At 51.5% G+C, this 23,270-nt stretch overlaps 1 protein-coding gene across 2 annotated transcripts in view; it reads right to left on the reverse strand.

Annotated features, from left to right (window-relative positions):
- Positions 1-4,146: 4,146 nt before the first annotated feature.
- Positions 4,147-23,270, reverse strand: part of DNAJC24 (DnaJ heat shock protein family (Hsp40) member C24) — a 245,238-nt gene continuing 226,114 nt past the window's right edge. For both annotated transcript variants that reach the window (XM_085648289.1, XM_085648290.1), the window contains one exon: positions 4,147-4,964. In XM_085648289.1, the coding sequence (XP_085504415.1) occupies positions 4,834-4,964 (131 nt within the window). In that variant the 3' untranslated portion in view covers positions 4,147-4,833. The remainder of the gene's footprint in view (positions 4,965-23,270) is intronic.

Here is a 23,270-nt window from a genome sequence, read left to right on the forward strand (position 1 = left end):
AACCGCCCTCATCGCCACCACCGACGACATCAGGATCCTGCTGGACAACGGCGAAACCGCGGCACTCATCCTCCTGGACCTCTCGGCTGCACTCGACACCGTCTGCCACCACACTTTTCGCACACGCCTCCACGAGCAGGGATCCGCAACAAAACCCTGACCTGAATCACCTCCTTCCTCAACGGCAGAACACAGAGTCCGCCTCCCCCCTTTCCGATCCAAAGCCTCCAAGATCACCTGCGGTGTACCCAAGGATCATCCCTCAGCCCAACTCTTTTCAACGTCTACATGGTACTGCTCGCCAACATCGTTCGATCGCACAACCTCAACATAATCTTATACGCCGACGACACCCAGCTGATCCTTCCCCTCACCAAGGACCCCACCACCGTCAAAACCAACCTCCACGAAGGAATGAAGGCCGATGCAAAATGGATGAAGAACAGCCGCCTGAAGCTGAACTCTGACAAGACTGAGGTCCTCATCCTCGGCTCCACGCCCTCCGCCTGGGACGACACCTGGTGGCCGGCCACGCTGGGAACTGCACCGACACCCACCAACCACGCACGCAAAGTGGGGTTCATCCTGGACTCAACACTATCAATGACCCAGCAAGTCAACGCCGTCTCCTCCTCCTGCTTCAACACCCTCCGCATGCTTTTCAAGATCTACAGATGGTTTCCCACTGAACCAGAAGGATGGTCACCCAAGCCCTCGGCAGCAGTGGACTATGGCAACGCCCTCTTCGCGGGAGCCACGGCCAAACTCCAGAGAAGACTTCAACGCATACAGAACGCCTCAGTTTGCCTCATCCTTGACATCCCCTGCCACAGACACATCCCTGCCCACCTGAGACCTGCACTGGCTCCCCATCAACAAGAGGATCATCTTCAAGGTCCTCACCTACGCTCACAAAGCACTCAACACTGGACTAACATACCTCAACAAACGACTCACCTTCTACACCCTGAACCACCAGCTTTGCTCCGCTGACCTCGCCCTTGCCACCGTTCCACGCATCCACCGAACAACCACGGCCGCAAAGACATGGAACACCCTCCCCATCCACCTACGACAGAACCAGGACCTGATGACCTTCAGGAGACTTCTCAAGACCTGGTTGTTCGAGCAGTACCAGCACCCCCCCCCTAGCCCCTCAGCGCCTTGAGACCCTCACTGTTGAGTTGTGCGCTCTACAAATGATTGATTGATTGAAAGACACACTCCACCTCCAAAGAAAAACCTGTTTACACATCCACTCACTACAATTACAAGATAATTAATTTTGGTTGGAGCATCTTTGGGGGCAGGGGGGGGGGTCGTTGGAGTGGGGAGTCTGCCCAGGTGCTAACTCTAGTCCCACTCATCCTCGCCTACACACACAAGCTAATCTGTTTTGATCCCTTCATGACATGGTAAATTTTATTCATCTACTAGCTGAGGTGGTACAAGAATTCTGTAACAATAGACTGGCTGCCCAATCATTGCTTCCAGTATCCCTTTTTAGGTCTCGCCTAGGCAGCGGCCATGCGCTGCGAAGGAGGGGGCCTCTTGGAATCAGTTTTGCTCTTTCGCCCAAGAGCGTGCACGCTTTGCATTGCTTTCAATGGCAACGCGTGCATGTTTGGCGATTCCGTTGAGGGAGCGAGCTTTGGCGACATCTGTTTGTAATTAACTTGCAAACAGATGGTGCCCCTGCTTGTTCCTGCAAAGGAAACGCTGTGTGTGTCTGGCAGGCCATGTCAGTTTCCTTTCCTTGTGCTGTTTACCTCTGCAAGTGAAAAGGAGCAAAGCCATCTTTATGCACAAAGAAGGAACACAGACTATTTACGCATTTCCCACAAGACTGCAGACACCCCAGTCTCTAAAGAATAAACAAACAACATTACAGATATTACTGTTTGCTGTGGTGCCTTGTTTTTCAATTGCAGGCTGCCAGCACCTGTTTTTTCACTACAGCCTCTCAATATAACGTACTGTGCACAACGATGCTCCTCTGATTCGTGTCCGAGTGTTATTTGTTCTCAGGGTGCACGTGAAGCACACGCTCTCCGCACCCTGTAGAAACCCGCAACATCCTGTGGTCCTGGGCAAAATAGTTAATCTCCCTGTGCCTAACAAAATCAATGTTCCGTCTGTAATGCCACTGATGCTCATGTAAAGTGCGCACATACTTTTGGTCGAGTCCGCGCTATATAAAAAACTCCACAAAAAAAGATGAATAAACACCAGTGACATTATTACTTATTTGCATCGTCCCCAGTGTCATTTGCAAATTAGAATGTAAAATTCTCTGGTAAAGTCACACGGAATCAACCACACGCTCTCCGCACCCTCCCTCTGCATTGGGAGCTCGGAGAGCGAAGCTCGTACGAATTTGAGAATCACCAAGAGGGCAACCTTTGGGCGCTTTGCTGACTGCACACCAAGCGGAGAAGAATGGGGCAGGTTTTTAACACGGTGCTTCTTACTGCGGATTCCACTGGAAAATGTTTTAATGAGATCTTGTAAAAACACCAGATGCCCAGCTATATAAAAAACTCTGATTTGTTTTTTTTATAAACACCAGTGACATTATTACTTATTTGCATCGTCCCCAGTCTCATTTGGAAATTTGAATGTGGAATTCACTAGTAAAGACACACGGAATTAAGCACACCCTCGCCGCACCCTCCCTCTGCATTGCGAGCTCGGAGAGCGAAGCTCATGCAACCGTGAGAATCGCCAAGTGGGCAGCCTTTGGTCACGAACACGCGCCACCATTTTTACAGTCCCTGCCCCGGCGTTTATTTCGGTTTTTTTCAATTGCAGGCTGCCAGCGCCTGTTTTGTCACTACAGCCTCTCAATATAACGTACTGTGCACAACGATGCTCCTCTGATTCGTGTCCGGGTGTTATTTGTTCTCGGGGTGCACGTGAAGCACACGCTCTCCGCACCCTGTAGAAACCCTCAACATCCTGTGGTCCTGGGCAAAATAGTTAATCTCCCCGTGCCTAACAAAATCAATGTTCCTACTGTAACGCCACTGGTGCTCATGTAAAGCGCTCACATACTTTCGGTCAAGTCCGCGCTATATAAAAAACTCCTAAAAAAAAAAAAGAATAAACACCAGTGACATTATTACTTATTTGCATCGTCCCCAGTGTCTTTTGGAAATTTGAATGTAAAATTCACTGGTAAAGTCACACGGAACCAAGCACACGCTCTCCGCACCCTCCCTCTGCATTGGGAGCTCGGAGAGCGAAGCTCGTGCGATTGTGAGAATCGCCAAGAGGGCAACCTTTGGGCGCTTAACTGACGGCACACCAAGTGGGGAAGAATGGGGCAGGTTTTTACACAGTGCTTCTTACTGCGGATTCCACTGGAAAATGTTTTAATGAGATCTTGTAAAACCACCAGATGCCCAGCACAGCTTCGTAGCGCTATAGTTTATACATTACAAAGACCTTGTTGTGGTTTAGGATGGACATATACAGCATGAGCTCTTGTGATTAATGTGTCCTGCTGGGCCTACCCACAGCAATAGGATGTGGCCTAACGGCTAGAGCGGTGGACCTTGAAGTTGGGGGACCAGGTTCCAATCTCGGTAGAAACCCTCAACATCCTGTGGTCCTGGGCAAATTCGTTAATCTCCCTGTGCCTAACAAAATCAATGTTCCATCTGTAACACCACTGGTGCTCATGTAAAGCGCTCAGATACTTTTGGTCAAATCCGCGCTATATAAAAAAAACTCAGAAAAAATAATTAATAAACACCAGTGACATTATTACTTATTTGCATCGTCCCCAGTCTCATTTGGAAATTTCAATGTAGAATTCACAGGTAAAGTCACACGGAATCAAGCACACGCTCTCCGCACCCTCCCTCTGCATTGCGAGCTCGGAGAGCTTAGCTCTGCGACTGTGAGAATCGCCAAGAGGGCAACCTTAGGCGGCTTTGCTGACTGCACACCAAGCTGGGAACAATGGGGCAGGTTTTTAACACGGTGCTTCTTACTGCGGATTCCACTGGAAAATGTTTTACTGAGATCTTGTAAAAATACCAGATGCCCAGCACAGCTTCGTAGCACAATAGTTAATAACATTACAAAGATCTTGTTTAATATGGTCGTTCAGTTGTACATAATGCTTTAAGGTAACAAAAATGCTTCTGACACTTCTTTATTATAACTTTTCAGCATGCTGCACACTTATCTCTGGCTAAACACTTCTACGGTCCCAAAGGCGAGACCTATTGGCCATGCCAATGCTTGTTTTAATTAGGTGGCATTTTATGCATACTCAGACTTCGTTCTTTATGCCGTTTCCTGGTAATGTTGCTCCTAGTTTTCGAAGGACTATTTGTTTTTCACATTTCCATACCAGAAATCTTTTTGTCTCCTGTCATTTGAAAACCGTTCTCTTTACTCTCCTTGGGTCCAAACATAGGCAGAACAAAGCCAAGATACGGTATGGATCATTAGGTTAGCTGGAAAAATCTTGGAATAAAGCCTGTTTTATGAACCTCTTGCCGAAACCATGATTATTTAGCTGGAACCTGTTTACGCCCGAGACTTTCATTACAAATTCCAACATTCTATTGTTTTTGATAAATCCATCTCTTTGCAGACACTAATTGCAACTTGACATGCTTTCCAGGACTCCAAAAACATCTCCCCTGTCCATTCTGTGCAAGATGATCTAGGATTTTGGACAGGATCATACCAGGGTGTAACACTCCCACATGGATACTGGTTCATCGAGTTAAGAACATATTCTTTGTCTCCTTTTTGTGAATTTCCAGCTTTCGTTGCTGATTTTCCTGTGGTCCACAGTACAACAGCTATGTTTATCTAGTTGTTCTTGATTATCTCTACAATTAATGAACATGTATCACAGCCAACCAGGGAAACCGCATCAGCTTCATTCTCGAATAGAGTGTATTTTCCACCACAGCGACAAAGAAACGAATAGCAATCTTCATCTGTAAAACAGAAAAAGTAATTCAATTTGCAAACATGTAGTATAAATATAGACAGAACAACACTAGGAATGAATTCAGTGGTCATGTACTGGAGAAATTAAAGTTGTATAAAAAAAATTGTCATTCGCAATACACCTCTCAACAAGCTGTGGGCCAATGCGGAAAGAAGTCCCTTCCATTTACGGAGTCCCTTCATCTTAGAACCTGATGTGTAAACACATTTAAAGGTGTAGCACCAGGAAGCATTCCAACTACAGAGAAAATGTGTTGTAATTATGATTTTAAAACAATTCAGTTTGAAAACATTTGTGGTAGACTAAAAGCAACTAGATGTAGACACGGTGCATAACTCTTAAAGTTTAGGTCACCTAAATGCTGTAGTCTCCATTTTGAGGCCTCTCAGACCATTACAGGAAAGATAGACTAGCTTGCAGTACACCTTAAAAGAAAAGCATGTAACACTACCACACCGTGAGAGTGTACTATGTGCTCAGTCATGCAGTTACAATGTTGCAGTGAGCACGTACAGAGCAGACTATGGGTTCTTTCCACAACCCACTAGTTGGTGCAAGTCTGTGCATTACGTAAATGGTTTGTGCTTGGTTATGCAGTTTGGAGCTGTTCATGTAATGGTGCTCCAGGTTATCAGACAAACTTTTACAAGCTTTTTTTGTTTTTTAGAATATAGATGGGCATGGTTTGTTTACTATTTGTATTTCCTGAAAAATAGGTCGAGCCCAGCGACATAGAAATGAGTATGGTGGAAATAGTTGTTCAAGTACATCAACTGTATTATGGTTATTATATAACCAATTATCATATTGCCTTTCACATCCTGAGATGTTAAATGTATTTTTTTAGAGACTTCAACTTTTGTAGAAATTATACTATCCAATTGAGTTGCCATTAGTGTGTGGACAGACACTGTAAATATAGCATCTTTAAATATGGAAACCATCTTAAATTCGGTGTCACAGATTCACTAAATTGACCAACCAGGTCAGAAAAATGCAGTGTAAGATATGTCATTGTTTTTGTACAAACTCGTAAAAATGAGTGCAAGTACAAAATATGAAATTCGGAAATGTGTAATGTACAATTAGGGTAACAAGTTCAAGTGAAATTAGCAGTAAAGTGCATGAAAAATGTGCATAGCAGTACGTCGGCGAGAAAAGAATTCAGATTTTCCACAGCTCCAAAACACATATTTCCCACAGCTGCAGTGGAAAGAAAATCATTCCTTTATTAAAGACACTGATGCCAATATTATGCATTTCTCCCTTAGCACCCTCAAAAACAATAGCAACAAAGATAGAACATCAAAATTTATAAATCTTGAAACATTCTGTAACATGCATAAATACTGAGAACTCGCAATTATCTTCCTTCTTTTTTTGCTGCTAATGTAGTTCTTCAACATGATCTAAATAATGACTCTTTATTTTCCAGTCAACCTTTTAGTAATCCAATTTTGTGTTTTTAAATTTAAATCGGACCTACAGAAAAAATACAGCCATAGGGTGAGATAAGATTAACCTCTGCATTTTTACTAATATCATGATTTTCTTCTCATCAGGGTTGTGGAAAAACTGCATTTTGTGGCAAGGCACGGAGACCAATACTATACATGTTTAAAGCCTAACCATAACATTTTCCAAGCACAGTCAACTGGTTAAAATAAGATTTCTTAACAGCTGAATCATCTGCCCAATCAGCCAACCTTAAAAATGTACTTGAATTTCCATCAACCATCATAGCCTTGCTAGCCAATGCACCCTGTGCAGAATGTGCCCCAAATTTATGAATATCTACACCAGCTGTTTTCATCACTTTACCTCTGTAATCCATCTTGCTAAAGTTGGGGAAGGAAATTGCACAATGAGAAAACTGGAAAGAAATCAACAATTGTAATACTCCTTTTTTCTCAGATTCCTAGTTCCTGACTTATACTCTTACAAACATTCAACCACAAACAACTTCTCAAGATCTCCCAAACGTGGATAAAAAATAGTTATTTGTGTAGTCTTAGTTCTTCATCTAATATGGAAACATCCACCCTCAGTCTGATAACACAAGGAAATGAAACTCGACAGAATTGTTATCTAACAAACTCCCCAAAATTAGCATCCTGTTATCCTCCAAACGTCGCCATTCTCTCAGTACTATATTCACGTCCCAAAGTGATTGATAGTTTGGTAGTGGAGAAGCCTCTAAACATACTGTTTCTTGGCCAACAGGTATAGCATTATCTAAAAGGTTAACTGTACCATAAGGCACACCCATATGGAAACTTTGTTACAAAATTCAAGACATTCACAATAGATGATGAAATGGGATCCAGATTCCTCTCAGAACACCAAAAATATTCCTTTGTTGTCGGGCCCAAGAATTACTAATGAGCTCCGAAGCTTCTGCTAACAAACCTAACATCTGTCAGACTTGCCTGAAATCATCCACACCCTCTAACTGGAACCTCTACCAATATTTCCAAAATATCTGGAAAACAAGCTTGTGTTTCCTAAAAGGAGCTATTAATAAGCCACTAGAGTGCTTAATTTGAGCCGGTCGGGGGCCACCAGCACACATTTTTAGGGACAGACACTTATTTTTCCACATCAGACACTTACTGAGCGCAAGAGAGTAAAAACATACAAAAAGGAAAAAACGGTCACAAAGGAATAAAGCAGGACCCTGCAAGAGTGAAATATAGGGTAGGGAGTGTTTGGTGGTGGATTAAAGAGGCATGAAGTGGAATTCAAGCTACCAACTTTGGTATACAGTATGGTGATATTTAAAAGTGCCGGCCGAGGGGTTCTAAGCAGAGCCTCAGGCACCGGCCGCTCATTCTTTTACAAATAAAGCACTGAGCAACACCCTTTCTTTTTCCAAACCTTCATCAACTCCCTCTGAAAACATTACAAATCGTGGAAACCCATAATAAGGGCTACTATCCCATCTCTGCTGGAATTCATCCACTGCACTCACCTCTGGATCCCGTTTCCAATTGAAGAAAACTATTCAATCTATTGGCAAAAAGATCCATCTCAAAAGGATCCCATATTATCTCCAATTTTTTGAAAATCTCTTGGCTAATCTTCAATCGCTTGGTTCCCTAAAGTGTCTAAAATTCCAATCTGCTACTGAATTAGTCAGACCCAGTGCCTTCGATCATGAAACCCCTAAAGTATTCACATACCTCACTGTTGACACATTTTCAGTCCTTAATAAAATGCATTTCACCTGATTCTTAGCCAAACTCCTGATTGCAAGGAATGTGATAAGATCTCTAGATAATTTATATGCATCTTCTTCACTGACGACTTGGCGCCCCGCCCCACCCCTCCATTGACACAACCACATCTCGCTCCTCAACCCATAAGACTGGCATCTGACTCTATAATCACCAATGGTGCCTCTCCAAAAATAGCTTGGCCGTTCCAAGCCTCCATGTTTTTTCAACCACCAATCCAACTCTTCTACCGCTTCTTCATTGATGATTGTCTGAATACCTCATCCCCATTCCCAAGTAATATGCCTTTAACCCAGAGGTCTTCAAACTTTTGTCGGTCGAGCCCCCCCATCTAAACCTTTTTACACGTCGAACCCCCCCACCACCACCTGATAAAAAAGTTCTGGAAGCTGGTACTCTGCATCATTGGTGGCCATTCCCTCCTGCAGAGCCCAGGTTGTATAGGGCAAATAATATTAAATAAAGTAAGAGTGTTTAGTAAACTGAAGTTTTTGTAGTGTATGTGCTTATTCTAAAGTTCAAATAAAAAGAAAACAATTAGCACAAAAAATTTCATTTGTGCTTTATTTTTCACATAAAACACAAAATTTAGGATAAATTAGCAAAAACACTCCCAAAACACAGGTTTGGGAGTGCATGTTTTTCTCCATAGAGACAATGGCGCCGATCACGATCCTGTAAAAACCGGGTACGAACCGTCGGACGGAGCATATTCTCCGTCCGACGCGTACCCGGTCGACAAAATATACAAACATGGAATTACGATTCGCACGGAAACACCATTTCCGTACGAATCGTAAAAAACCCCGACCGAACAAAATAAACCTACAAATGCGATCCGGGAAAGCGCCGACCTGACGTCGGGACGCTCGCAGCCTGCCATTCACGAACCAGGAATTACGATTCGCACCGACGTCATCCCGCACGGTGAATATTTTCCGGCTGCCAAAAACTGCCGGGAAATCAGGACGACGCGAACAAGGACTACCAGTACGCGACGAACAGACAGGACGACGCGAACAAGGAGTACCAGTACACGACGGACAGACAGGACGACGCGAACAAGGAGGACCAGTACGCGACGGACAGACAGGACGACGCGAACAAGGAGGACCAGTACGCGACGGACAGACAGGACGACGCGAACAAGGAGTACCCGTACGCGACGGACAGACATGGACCCGAACCTACGTGTCATCCCGGCCCTCATAGCAGTCGACCTCCTCTACAGGTTCGGACGCAGATGCCGCAGAAGGTCAGAACAACTAAGGGAGGGGGGAAGGTGGGGGGGGTGGGGGGGTGGCAGGACCAGGGCAGGCCACAAACCCCCCACCAAAGTCACACAGCACACATGCCCTGGACATACCTGACTCCCAGGCCCTGGTCACTATGAGGGGGTGGGGGCGTGTCCAGCTAAGCCAGCGACCGCCACAACGGAAGTCCTTCAAGACGCGAACCGGCAACACAACCAGACAGGTACGTCCCGTACCCACGCCTGAAGAGCGTGGGTACGAGTCGTACCACGCCCACACCCACGTCACCCCAACAATGGCGGGACGGCTCGTACCCACGTGGCAAAGGCCTGGGTACGGGCCGCACAAGCATCACATAGCGTGGGGACGGATATGTACGGACCGTACCCCCACCCCGTATGCATGGAGCGTACCCCCACCCCAACAGTGTAAGTACGACCCATACCCTCACCTCGAATGCATGGAGCGTACCCCCACCCCAACAGTGTAAGTACGACCCGTACCCCCACCCGCGTACGTATGGAGCGTACCCCCACCCCAACAGTGTAAGTACGACCCGTACCCCCACCCGCGTACGTATGGAGCGTACCCCCACCCCAACAGTGTAAGTACGACCCGTACTCCCACCCGCGTACGTATGGAGCGTACCCCCACCCCAACAGTGTAAGTATGACCCGTACCCCCACCCGCGTACGTATGGAGCGTACCCCCACCCCAACAGTGTAACTAAGACCCGTACCCCCACCCGCATACGTATGGAGCGTACCCCCACCCCAACAGTGTAAGTATGACCCGTACCCCCACCCGCGTACGTATGGAGCGTACCCCCACCCCAACAGTGTAACTAAGACCCGTACCCCCACCCGCATACGTATGGAGCGTACCCCCACCCCAACAGTGTAAGTATGACCCGTACCCCCACCCGCGTACGTATGGAGCGTACCCCCACCCCAACAGTGTAACTAAGACCCGTACCCCCACCCGCATACGTATGGAGCGTACCCCCACCCCAACAGTGTAAGTATGACCCGTACCCCCACCCGCGTACGTATGGAGCGTACCCCCACCCCAACAGTGTAAGTACGACCCGTACCCCCACCCGCGTACGTATGGAGCGTACCCCCACCCCAACAGTGTAAGTACAAACTGTACCCCCACCCACGTACGTATGGAGCATACCCCCACCCCAACAGTGTAACTACGACCCGTACCCCCACCCCAACAGTGTAAGTACGACCCGTACCCTCACCTCGAATGCATGGAGCGTACCCCCACCCCAACAGTGTAAGTACGACCCGTACCCCCACCCGCGTACGTATGGAGCGTACCCCCACCCCAACAGTGTAAGTACGACCCGTACCCCCACCTCGAATGCATGGAGCGTACCCACATCCGTGTATGTCATGAGCGTACATATTGTGAAATAGGAGGGGTGTGTGCAGAGTCCTCCCAGCAGTGCCCAGAGACAGGAGGGGTGGGTGCAGAGTCCTCCCAGCAGTGCCCAGAGACAGGAGGGGTGGGTGCAGAGTCCTCCCAGCAGTGCCCTGAGACAGGAGGGGTGTGTGCAGAGTCCTCCCAGCAGTGCCCTGAGACAGGAGGGGTGGGTTCCTATCACTCCCAGCAGTGCCCTGAGACAGGAGGGGTGTGTGCAGAGTCCTCCCAGCAGTGCCCTGAGACAGGAGGGGTGTGTGCAGAGTCCTCCCAGCAGTGCCCTGAGACAGGAGGGGTGGGGGCCTATCACTCCCAGCAGTGCCCAGAGACAGGAGGGGTGGGGGCCTATCACTCCCAGCAGTGCCCTGAGACAGGAGGGGTGTGTGCAGAGTCCTCCCAGCAGTGCCCTGAGACAGGAGGGGTGTGTGCAGAGTCCTCCCAGCAGTGCCCTGAGACAGGAGGGGTGGGGGCTGATCACTCCCAGCAGTGCCCAGAGACAGGAGGGGTGGGGGCCTATCACTCCCAGCAGTGCCCTGAGACAGGAGGGGTGGGTGCCTAACACTCCCAGCAGTGCCCAGAGACAGGAGGGGTGGGGGCCTAACACTCCCAGCAGTGCCCAGAGACAGGAGGGGTGGGTGCCTATCACTCCCAGCAGTGCCCAGAGACAGGAGGGGTGGGTTCCTATCACTCCCAGCAGTGCCCTGAGACAGGAGGGGTGTGTGCAGAGTCCTCCCAGCAGTGCCCTGAGACAGGAGGGGTGTGTGCAGAGTCCTCCCTGCAGTGCCCTGAGACAGGAGGGGTGGGTTCCTATCACTCCCAGCAGTGCCCAGAGACAGGAGGGGTGGGTGCAGGGCCCTCCCAGCAGTGCCCAGACACAGGAGGGGTGGGTTCCTATCACTCCCAGCAGTGCCCTGAGACAGGAGGGGTGTGTGCAGAATCCTCCCAGCAGTGCCCAGAGACAGGAGGGGTGGGGGCAGAGTCCTCCCAGCAGTGCCCAGAGACAGGAGGGGTGTGTGCAGAGTCCTCCCAGCAGTGCCCAGACACAGGAGGGGTGTGTCCAGAGTCCTCCCAGCAGTGCCCAGACACGGGAGGGGTGTGTGCAGAGTCCTCCCAGCAGTGCCCAGACACAGGAGGGGTGTGTGCAGAGTCCTCCCAGCAGTGCCCAGACACAGGAGGGGTGTGTGCAGAGTCCTCCCAGCAGTGCCCAGACACAGGAGGGGTGTGTGCAGAGTCCTCCCAGCAGTGCCCAGAGACAGGAGGGGTGGGTGCCCATCACTCCCAGCAGTGCCCATGGAATGCAAAGGGTGGAGTAGCCACAGATACCATGCCCACAAATGTCAGTCAGGTGCACAAAGACCCTGCAGTACATGTACCACATGTGTGCGAGGCTGGGAGTATACGCATGCATAGGGCCAAAAAGAAAACATGTCCACATGAAGTCATGTCAATAGGCCACATACACAAGTACAATGACTACCAAGGATGCCACGAATGATGCAGGTGGAAAATGGCTCAGCATGCATGTGCAAAGGTGAAGGACTACGTCACACACCCAGCTAATGGACACACAGCTCTGCGCTAAAGTCAGGGGACACCCTGCAGGGAAGAAGTCAGGGTACACAGAGGAAGGAATACACCTTGGGACAATTGCAACATGCAGCAACTGCTTACATGAATGGAGAAAGGTAGCTAACACCGTGTGATGGCACACAGATCCCAGGGTCCCCCCTATGAGCAGCACACTACTACATTTCCCACACACCCAACACATGACCAACACCCACAACCATGTAGCAGCCCCACCAACAGCAATGCCAGCAATGCAGGAGTGTTCCAAGGGCAAAAAATAAATAGCTTTATTTCGCATGAGCAAAAAACTAGTATGAAGTAAGTCCAATATTAACAAAGCCCATAGGGCAGTCCAGGAGTCCCAGCTGGATGGGGACACAGTGGGATGCGTGTCCCCTAGCTTGCCTGCACAGTTACAAGCCGTTGTCTTCCACAGGGGTCAGGGCATCATGTTGGGGGGAAGGAACAGGCACCGCAGGGACAGGAGGGCGAAGGGTAGGCGACGTGGGTGCAGGGATGGAGGACTCCACCACAGGGGGTGGGGCAGGGCCAAAGGTGGATTCTAGGAGCGCGCTGTACACCTCGGCAAGGTCCTCCAGGGACTCCCCTGCACCCGAAGGAACCACAGGCCCCAAGGAGGGGGGGGGGAGGGGGGTCAGAGGGATGGGTCGCAGCGCCACTGGGGGAGGGTGTGGACAGGGGGGGGACTCAACCACCCTGACCGGGGACTTCCTTGACCGCTTGCGGGGTGGTGTCACTGTGGGGCTCAGGGACAGAGCGGCCATGAAGGATTCTTTGGGGGAGATGTGGCCAGGAGAGCTGAGGGGAGGGGATTTGGAGGGAGTGGATTGGGTGGAATGCGGACTCCCACTCTGGCTGCGTGTCACACGTTTGCCCCCTGACCCAGTGGGTGTGCCTACTTCACCCTGTGTGTGCGTGTCAGGAGGTGTGCGGTGGACCTTCCCTGCTGGTGTGGTGCCTGTGTCTGTTGTGGTGGGTGCATGCTTACGTCTGTGTGTATGTGGGACAGGCATGGGAGTGGGAAGTGTGGAAGGGGTAGGGGGTGGGACGTAGCGCTGCAGGAGACCCACTGCTGCAGTCAGTGTGGAGTCTATGGATCTCAGCAAGTTGCGTTGGTCAGCCTGCGATGAATGAATGCCCTCCAAGTATGCCTCCATGTTGATGAGGACCTGGCTGTGGCCATGGAGGACATTAAGGATCGCAGTCTGACCAATTTGCAACTGCCGCTGGATGTCCACAGACTCAGCATTGGCGGCAGCAGTGGAGACAGGGGCAGGGGGTGCGGTGCCTGGCAGGAAGGAGACATGTGGTGACCGGGCACGTTGGGAAGGGACACGAGCACGTGGGAGGCGGCTGATGCCAATGGAGGGGGCGGTGCCAGATGTAGGGCTGCTGTCAGATGGTGGTGCAGCCACCGCCCACTCGGAGAGATCATCCTCGGACCCGTCAGCTTCATACTCGGTTGTGCCAGTCGACAGGTCCCCGGGTTCACTCTCCTCCGCCTCAGTCCCACTCGAAGTGCCAGCCCCGATGTCACCGCTGGCACTGGTGCTCGGTCCCTCCGCGCCGTCTGTGTCCATGTCTCCCTCCGTGTCCCCCGACGATGCTGTGGGCAGGGTGAAGAGACAGAAATTAATCATACACCTGTATACATATGTCACATGAGTCAAATCTACTTAGGTTACAGTGCATAGCCTGAAACAAAGGATGAGTTACAACTACAAAACAAGGTACATATGTAGGCCCTGCAAGACACAGTTGTGTGACCCACCATGCCATGGAAAAACTATGGAGAGCATGACACAATAGCAAATGAGATGACATGGAATTTTGACTGAGGAGCAAGGCCCTGGGGACAATACAGCACTGCATCTGCACCACACAGCGTGGCAGGAAATTGGGATGAGCAGGGACCATATCCAGGAACTAGAGGCACATGCAGCATAGGTAATACTGATAACATGCCCACCCTGACTGGCACGCTGCACCTTGAGTGTATGTCCAGACAAAGATCACACACTGGCCAGTCCGAGCAAGGAGATTACAGGTCTTGACATGTAGGCCATGGCCGCACCACCCACCCCCTACATGAGACAAATCTGTGGAGACACAGGAAGCACTTACATCTCTTAGTCTGGGTGAAATACACATGGGATGCAATAATTCAAGATTGCACACCAAATACCCAAGGTGCGCCTGTCCAAAGAATCATGTACAAATGGGCATCATCAGATGATTGCTACAAGACACACAGGCAATGGCCACCGTGAGTATGTACTTGGAAAATCAGGTCAGGCTGGACAGTGGACACTTGTAATACATCTTACGTCAATAAACATGGTGCCAGGGGACAATGGCACAGAGCACAACCTATGCTGTAGACACAGAGATTGTCGACATTCTCGGATTACACACACGATACCTAGGAAAAGATGCCCCTGGGGACAGTAGTGGCCACACAACTCCATGCTCCTGAATGGAAATGACTGCAACACACGCTAACATCCCTGCACTATGCGTAACGCACACTCATGCACATCATGTCACAGGCCACCACATAGGACATGCCTGCTGGAAGGCCTCGCACTCGAGAGATTAACTCCCATGTCTGCAATCAGCATTAGTGCCAACTTACATGGAACCCACAAGTCCAGAACTGGACAGGGCACAGGCAAGGTCACTAAACCTGTTACACACCACCCCCACACATGATGCTGCAGGCATTGTACATTTGGCGAATGTGTCAGGCTACATAACTTTGTGATGGAGTGACTACACAGAGACCAGTGAACACATTGCAAGGTGGGGAAGGGAGGCAGGAGAGGCCTGCAACACTGTGGGTAACAGGATCTGCACAGCACCATAAACCCTGGAAGTGTATCCATGGAACAGTGCACTTACAAATGCTGGTGAAACACAACAAACACACACATGTACCTACCCCCTTCCGGCTGCTGCATCTCCTGTAGGCGCCTGTCCAAGTCAGGAAAGACCACCGCCAGCACACGTTTCTGGATGTGGGAGAGACGGCGGCGCCCGCGGTTCTTATGGCTCTCAGGTGAGTCCCCCCAGCAGGACCCGTGCGATCCTCCGCGTCCAGCACCGGATATCCTGCCAGCGTTTCCTCACCTGGGGCAGGCGCCGCTTCCGACCATCCGCACTCCTCACGGCGCTGACGGCGTCCAGCCATATCTTCTCCTTGGCAGAGGCGTCTACCTGTGAGGATGGACAAGTGACACTACCTCAATACACCTGGCACATGTCACAGGGACACAGATTATAACACATTTGCTGTTTCCAACAGGCATAGTATGCATCCAACGCATTGCACCTTTGTCATAGGGACATGATCCTCTGGGGGAAGGCCAAAAGCAGTACGTGCCATTTAAAGGACACAGGTGGAATGAGGGCAACTACACAAGCAATGATCCAGGCTCACACTGTGCATCACACCCACCCCTCCTGTCTCTGGGCACTGCTGGGAGTGATAGGCCCCCACCCCTCCTGTCTCTGGGCACTGCTGGGAGTGTTAGGCACCCACCCCTCCTGTCTCTGGGCACTGCTGGGAGGACTCTGCACACACCCCTCCTGTCTCAGGGCACTGCTGGGAGGACTCTGCACACACCCCTCCTGTCTCAGGGCACTGCTGGGAGGACTCTGCACACACCCCTCCTGTCTCAGGGCACTGCTGGGAGTGATAGGCCCCCACCCCTCCTGTCTCTGGGCACTGCTGGGAGGACTCTGCACACACCCCTCCTGTCTCAGGGCACTGCTGGGAGTGATAGGCCCCCACCCCTCCTGTCCCTGGCCACTGCTGGGAGACATCAGGCATTCCCCCCCCCCCCTGGGACCCCCCCTACAGTACATAGCATGTGTGTCACACCTGGACACAATGGCAGAAGTCACAGTCACAGAAAAGGGACACAGTCTGTGCCAGTGGACACTGAACTCACCTGATAACCTGGTCGCCCATACAGCATGGGGTACCGTGGGAGGATCACATCCACCAAAGCCATGTTCTCCTCCAGGGTGAATGGCTGTGACCTCTCCACAGCCCTTGACATGGTTCCAGGGAATCAGTAGCAGCAGCTGGGTCGTGGAATACAGAGATGTGCAGGCAAGTGCTCCCTCATGGGACCTGGCTGCCTTATATCTGCCTTGCTGGCCTCATGCACAGGAGTACAGAGTGATTGGTCACTCACATATGCATCCTATGTTTCCTCCAATCCCTTCAAACATAGCAGTCTGTGGGTTCTCAATCTGTTTTTTTCTCTCCTGCATGATGTCAGCCCCACAAACACATTGCAACAAAGTAGATTCATTCCAACTGACTTCTGCTGTGCACCTTCCTGAACAAAATCAAAATTTGAACTTGGTCTCCATGACAACCAGCATGCATGTAGGCCTTAATACTTGTCCCTCATGTGTCCCCTATGTAATTTGGAGCTTCACACATAGGTATGGTTCGTTCCGGGGCCCTAGGGCACCCCAAATGCATTGCAACGGCCCGTATACGCGTGCCTACGTTCACTATCACTATGGGTGTCCTCGCGTATGCGTACTCGTAGTGGTACGGGCCGTACACACGCCTGTACGCTCACTATCACTACGTGTACGCATACGCGAGGACACCCATAGTGATAGGGAGAGTACAGGCGTGTGTACGGCCCGTACAACTACGTGTACGCATACGCGAGGACACCCATAGTGATAGGGAGAGTACAGGCGTGTGTACGGCCCGTACAACTACGTGTACGCATACGCGAGGACACCCATAGTGATAGGGAGAGTACAGGCGTGTGTACGGCCCGTACCACTATGGGCGTTCTTGCGTATGCGTACTCGTAGTTGTACGGGCCGTACACACGCCTGTACGCTCACTATCACTACGTGTACGCATACGCGAGGACACCCATAGTGATAGGGAGAGTACAGGCGTGTGTACGGCCCGTACAACTACGTGTACGCATACGCGAGGACTCCCATAGTGATAGGGAGAGTACAGGCGTGTGTACGGCCCGTACAACTACGTGTACGCATACGCGAGGACACCCATAGTGATAGGGAGAGTACAGGCGTGAGTACGGTCCATACAACTACGTGTACGCATACGCGAGGACACCCATAGTGATAGGGAGAGTACAGGCGTGTGTACGGCCCGTACCACTATGGGTGTTCTTGCGTATGCGTACTCGTAGTGGTACGGACCGTACACATGCCTGTACGCTCGCCATCACGATGGGTACACATACGGCAGCACTCCCATAGTGATATGGGAACGTACACAGGCCCTCTTAGCAGCAGTACGGCGGTTTTCACACATCACAGTGGTGACAGGCAGCACACAGGAAGGAATAGGGCGGACATACTTGTCCATGGATGGACATACTTGTCCATGAATGGACATCAAGGCATTGTCTGTGCATTACTACATGTGTGGGGCACAGGTGTGACAGGCTGTGATGTGGCACATTACTCCTGAGTCGAGAAGGCACCAGATGTATGATGAGATGTGTACAGATGTAATGTGTGACGGTGCAATGTGTGCCAGGCATGCCCTTGACTCCTTGGACATGTGTGCATGTCGTACTGCACACTTGGGATGACCAACACTGGCATGGCACGGACACCAACACACAGAAGTGTCCCCTGATGCCCGTTACAGGGGTTACCACACCTGACTTGTCACTACCCACGGTGCACGATGTGACTATGTCATGTATGTGTGGGGGCTTCCCATTTGGTTGATGTTGGAGCACCCTCAAAAGCTGCAGCTGTTGCAGCAACCAACATGTGTCTGTGTGTAGATTGACATTGCACACTGTTCCGCACACCATGCCACATGTGGTTTCGGATGTGAGGTGCGCATGTATGCATGGGACACGGAGTAGCGTGACAAGGACATGTCTGCATCCTCTCAATGAATGTGTGGTGAGTCATGACATGTACACCTTCATGGCAAGGTGTGTGGGCTGTCCTAGTGTAATGTCATGTGACCTGTGGCTCTAGTGTTCCGCTACCAGTCTCTGCAATCGGCCTCCTACTTCTGCTGATGTGTGGGTGTATGTCACTCCTGTCTTGCGTCTGGCTGTTCACTTGCACTGGGACACAGCTAATCCCATGGCATGGGGAGGTTCTCAATCTCCGTGTGTAGCTGGGTCTTGGTAGGAGTGTCACCTGGCAGGCATACGTGTCCAGGGCATGTGGCACATACCTCACTCCGTATGTAGCATATGTGTATAGACAGATTAAGTGCTCCGTACAAATGATTTGTTGTTGTTGTGCACTCACTCTTCCTTGTCACTTCCAAATTACTGCAGAGCGCCGCCTCTTCCCCGAGCAATGCCGGACTTGGCTGCCATGCGGGAGAATGATCGGATCCGGTGCTACCGCTTCCCACGACGGTTGATTCTGGAGTTGACGGCGAGACTGGCACCACACCTGCAACCGCTGCACAGGTATCCTACGGCACTGACACCCAAGCTGAAGGTAATGGCAGCCCTACATTTTCTAGCCACGGGTACCTTTCAAAATACCATAGCTCATGTTGGTGGCATGTCCCAGAGCATGTTCTGCCGTGTGCTGCATGATTTCTTAGAGGCCATGTTGATTCACCTGGATGACTTCATCAAGTTCCCAACCCCTGAACAGATGATTGGGGTCAAGCGTGGATTCTATGCCCTGGGAGGGATGCCCCATGTCATTGGGTCCATAGATGGGACACATGTAGCTTTGGTACCACCACACGCACGGGAGGTAGCGTACCGCAATCGGAAGCACTACCACTCCATCAATGCCCTTGTGGTGTGTCTGTCCAACATGGTGATTTCACATGTCTGTGCTCGTTTTCCAGGATCAGCACACGATGCCTACATCATGAGGCGTAGCAGGATACCTGAAATGATGATGCAGCTGCGCAACGAACGAGCATGTGTTGTTGGTGGGTACAGTCTGTCTGTCCTGTATTTTGCATGGCCTACCAGCACGACCGCTTCACCACTTCTAACGATGTCCATGTGCTTCCCATGTAGGGGACGCTGGCTATCCCAACATGCCATGGCTGCTCACACCTCTCCGCAACCCCATCACGCCGGCCCAGCTCCGCTACAACACCGCCCATGGCCGGACAAGGCGAGTGATAGAGAGGATGTTTGGCCTGCTGAAGAGCCGATTTCGGTGCCTCCACAAGACCGGCGGCGCGCTCCCATATGCCCCTGCGAAGGTCTGCAAAATCTTCATGGTCTGCTGCATGCTGCACAACATGGCAGTTGAGAAAGCTGTGCCACTCATCCTGGATCAACATGACGAGGACCATCCACCCGTAGAGGACGAAGGGCTTGGCAATGGGGCTAGTGATGTGGAGGATGTGGAGCCGCAAGAGGACATCCGGACTCGGCTCATACGCGACTTCTTTGCTTAGTGGTGAGTACCAGTGTCTGAGTGTGCACACATTGGTCCCCGTGTGGCATGTGTTGTGATGTGTGTCTCCACCTGCATGTATGGCACATGAGTCAGATGTGTGTGTGGGTGTGTCACTGGAGTGATGGTGCAGTGATGGTTGTATTTCCACAGTCATAATTGTGACCTAGCATGTTGTCATCCATACATGTGTCGAGTACATGCACATGCAAGTGGCTGTGCTTTTTGTGGCTGACTTCTTGTGTGTCTCTCATCCCCAGGTACTTGCGCATGCTGGTTGCATTGTAGTGGCACTGCTATTCCTCATGGACACGTCATCGTGTGCTGACTCAGCGTTACAGGCACGGACAAGTTTGGAAGTCTCCTTAGGGTAAGGGATGCATCAGGGGTGTATTGGGTGTGGCAGTTGTTCACGATGTATGCACACTGCCCCTGTCGATGTTTGGTTCCTCTGCAGCCATGTAGCATCACCATGAGACACGACATGCAGCTGTGTACACCTGAATAGATGGTCTGACTGGTTGACAGTCATCAGTGATGGGATAGTGGATTGTGATGGTGGCATCAATGTGTGTAACACTGCCCTCTGACACATACGGTTTGCATTGGCTTGACATGGTGTGGGACTTCTACATCAGCGGATCAATGGTGTATGGCAGTCTCTCCGTGAGCAGCTGTGGGTGTTTAGCTGTTGGCCGACAATTGTGTGCCAGTTCCATGGCTATCACGCATTTGTGCTGCAGAAGGGGGGTGCCAGTGTTGGACCCACATGTTACTCCACATGAGGTGTTCATGTGTACTTCAAGTTGCCTCTGCAATCCCGAATATATGACTAATAAAGGTGTCCCTATGCCTCCAAGGTGCCTCTTCTCAGTCAATGCTGGTGTGTTGCCACGGTGCATCCAGCATGTCTGGCAGGGTTTCCCCTGCTAGTGGCTATGTGTCGAGTAGCAAGATGCAAGCTGTGTGTGTGGCCTGAGACTGTGTATTATGCATGATGTCCATGACTGTGTGGGTATTGTGACATGTGTCATCCCCATGCATCCAACGTTGGCCAGGCCCCCATTCTCTGCATCCACCAGACTCAAGCTTGCAGGACATGGTTCTGCCACCTGTCTACACATACCTGGGTGCCCCCCAGGACACTGGACTGGATCCCTGACCTCTGCGCATGACTGTTGCTGTACTCAATGTGTCTGTCAGCACGGTTGTGCGGCCACCCCCTCAGCTGGTTGGGCCCATCACGGGTGTGTATGGTGCTCCATGTCTGTCTTGCCTAATACACTGTGGCCCGTGTGTCCTGTGCCAGACTCAGGCCCCAGTGTGTGGATGGTTGAAGTCAAAAGAGAACTCAGGCATGTTTAGACTTTACGAGACACATGTAAGGTAATAATGCAACCAGCAGGCATCTTCTCTTAATGGTGTGAATTTTTATTTTTGTGGGGGGGTGGGGGGGGGTATGACGTGAGGGGCTTTCCGGGAGTTTGGAATCCAAAGTTCAGTAGGGGAGTTGGTGTCCTTGCCATTGGAAATTCTCAGAGTCCATGCCACAGTCTTTGTCCACATTGGTCAGACAGTGACCAGCAAGGCCATGTGGCAGAGAATGTCTCGTGATGCTGTTGCTCCAGTGGGCCAGGTGCCAGGCCAGGTGTCCTGGGAGATGGTGATGTAGCGCCGACCCTCACGGGCCTTTCCGTGGACGACCCGGCCTCCTGCGGGGACCCTCAGCAGCAGGCCGTGACGATGTTTGGGATGCTCCATCGGATGTTTCCTCCTCCTCCTGATCCCTCCCTGTGGGTGGTGATGTTCTACGCCTTCTGGCACAGGGAGGGTTGCCCATGTTGTCGGCCATCCGACGGAGTGTATCGTGAATCCCCTGGAACACCGTCACTTGCTCAGCCTGTCTGTCCTCCATACTCCGTTGGTGTTGCAGTAGACAGGCATGTTGCTGGGCCTGCTGGGTCTTTATCTCATCGAGGGTCCCCTTGATCTCATTGAGGGTGGACACAACCTGGGCCATGCCCGTGGTGTCCTCCCGGTATGTGTCCAGGATGTTACGGACATGGGAATATACCGGTTCCCCAGCCAACTGGTCAGGCTGGCGCCTCCGCCGTCCTCCACTCCCACCACCCCTGCCCACTTGCACCTGGCCTGCCCTTGTGGGCACATCGGGTCTCCGGGACCCCTGAGGGGTGGCATTGGCGTTGTCGCCTGCCTCCTCCTGGGTGCCCGGGACACCGTGTCCCTCCTGGCCAGCCTGGCTGCTTTGTGGTGGTGGGGCAGGGATCCTGGGTGTCTCCTGGGATGTGGCAGGAGTGGGGGTGGTGGTTGGCCCCGTTGTACCTGACGCAGGTGCTGCAGGTGGTTGGACACCAGAGGTGCCAGGTTGGTCGGGGTCGTCCACAGAGTGGTGCGAGTCGTCGCTGCCGGTGGGATCGGGCTCCCGCAGATCCGGGTCCTGTGAGTCTTCCCTCCCAGTGTTGGGGGGTGAACCACGACGTTGACCTGTGTGTGAGAGAGACAATGTTAATTTTGGTCCATGCAACATCCATGTTTCATCAGTTTCAACGTTGGCACATTTCCTCTTGCAATTAGGATCTGTCTTGCATTCCACTCACAGTGCACTTGTGCATGGGTGTGTCCCTTGGGCACCACTTTGGCCCCTTTAACTATGTGTGGCACAGTCTTACTTGCTGCGTCAAGTGTGACTGCAGTCAGCAGTGGAGTGGGCAGGTGTGGCGAGCCATGCATTGGTGCCTTCCGTGTAGCACTGTACATGTGCACATGGAGTGGATCCACACACTTATATAATGCAGGTAGCTGTTGTTGTGCTCGTGAACAGGTTGTGACATGGCCCTGTGTTTTGCCATGGGGAAGAGGGGGGGTTCTGGCACTGGCCACCCTTGGCTACATGCACGCAGTCTACCTGCTGACGAGCAGACATTCCCACACACCACACGGCTAATTTGCTCTCCCTGTGTCTCCCTCCCTCTCTGTCCCCCTCTCCCTCCCTCCGTGTGTCAGCCTCCTCCCTCTGTCCGTGTCCCTGTGTCTCCCTCCCTCTCTGTCCCCCTCTCCCTCCCTCCGTGTGTCAGCCTCCTCCCTCTGTCCGTGTCCCTGTGTCTCCCTCCCTCTCTGTCCCCTCTCCCTCCCTCCGTGTGTCAGCCTCCTCCCTCTGTCCGTGTCCCTGTGTCTCCCTCCCTCTCTGTCCCCCTCTCCCTCCCTCCGTGTGTCAGCCTCCTCCCTCTGTCCGTGTCCCTGTGTCTCCCTCCCTCTCTGTCCCCCTCTCCCTCCCTCCGTGTGTCAGCCTCCTCCCTCTGTCCGTGTCCCTGTGTCTCCCTCCCTCTCTGTCCCCTCTCCCTC

The sequence above is a fragment of the Triturus cristatus genome, chromosome 3_2 (assembly GCF_964204655.1).
Source record: "Triturus cristatus chromosome 3_2, aTriCri1.1, whole genome shotgun sequence".
Taxonomy (NCBI): Eukaryota; Metazoa; Chordata; class Amphibia; order Caudata; family Salamandridae; genus Triturus; species Triturus cristatus.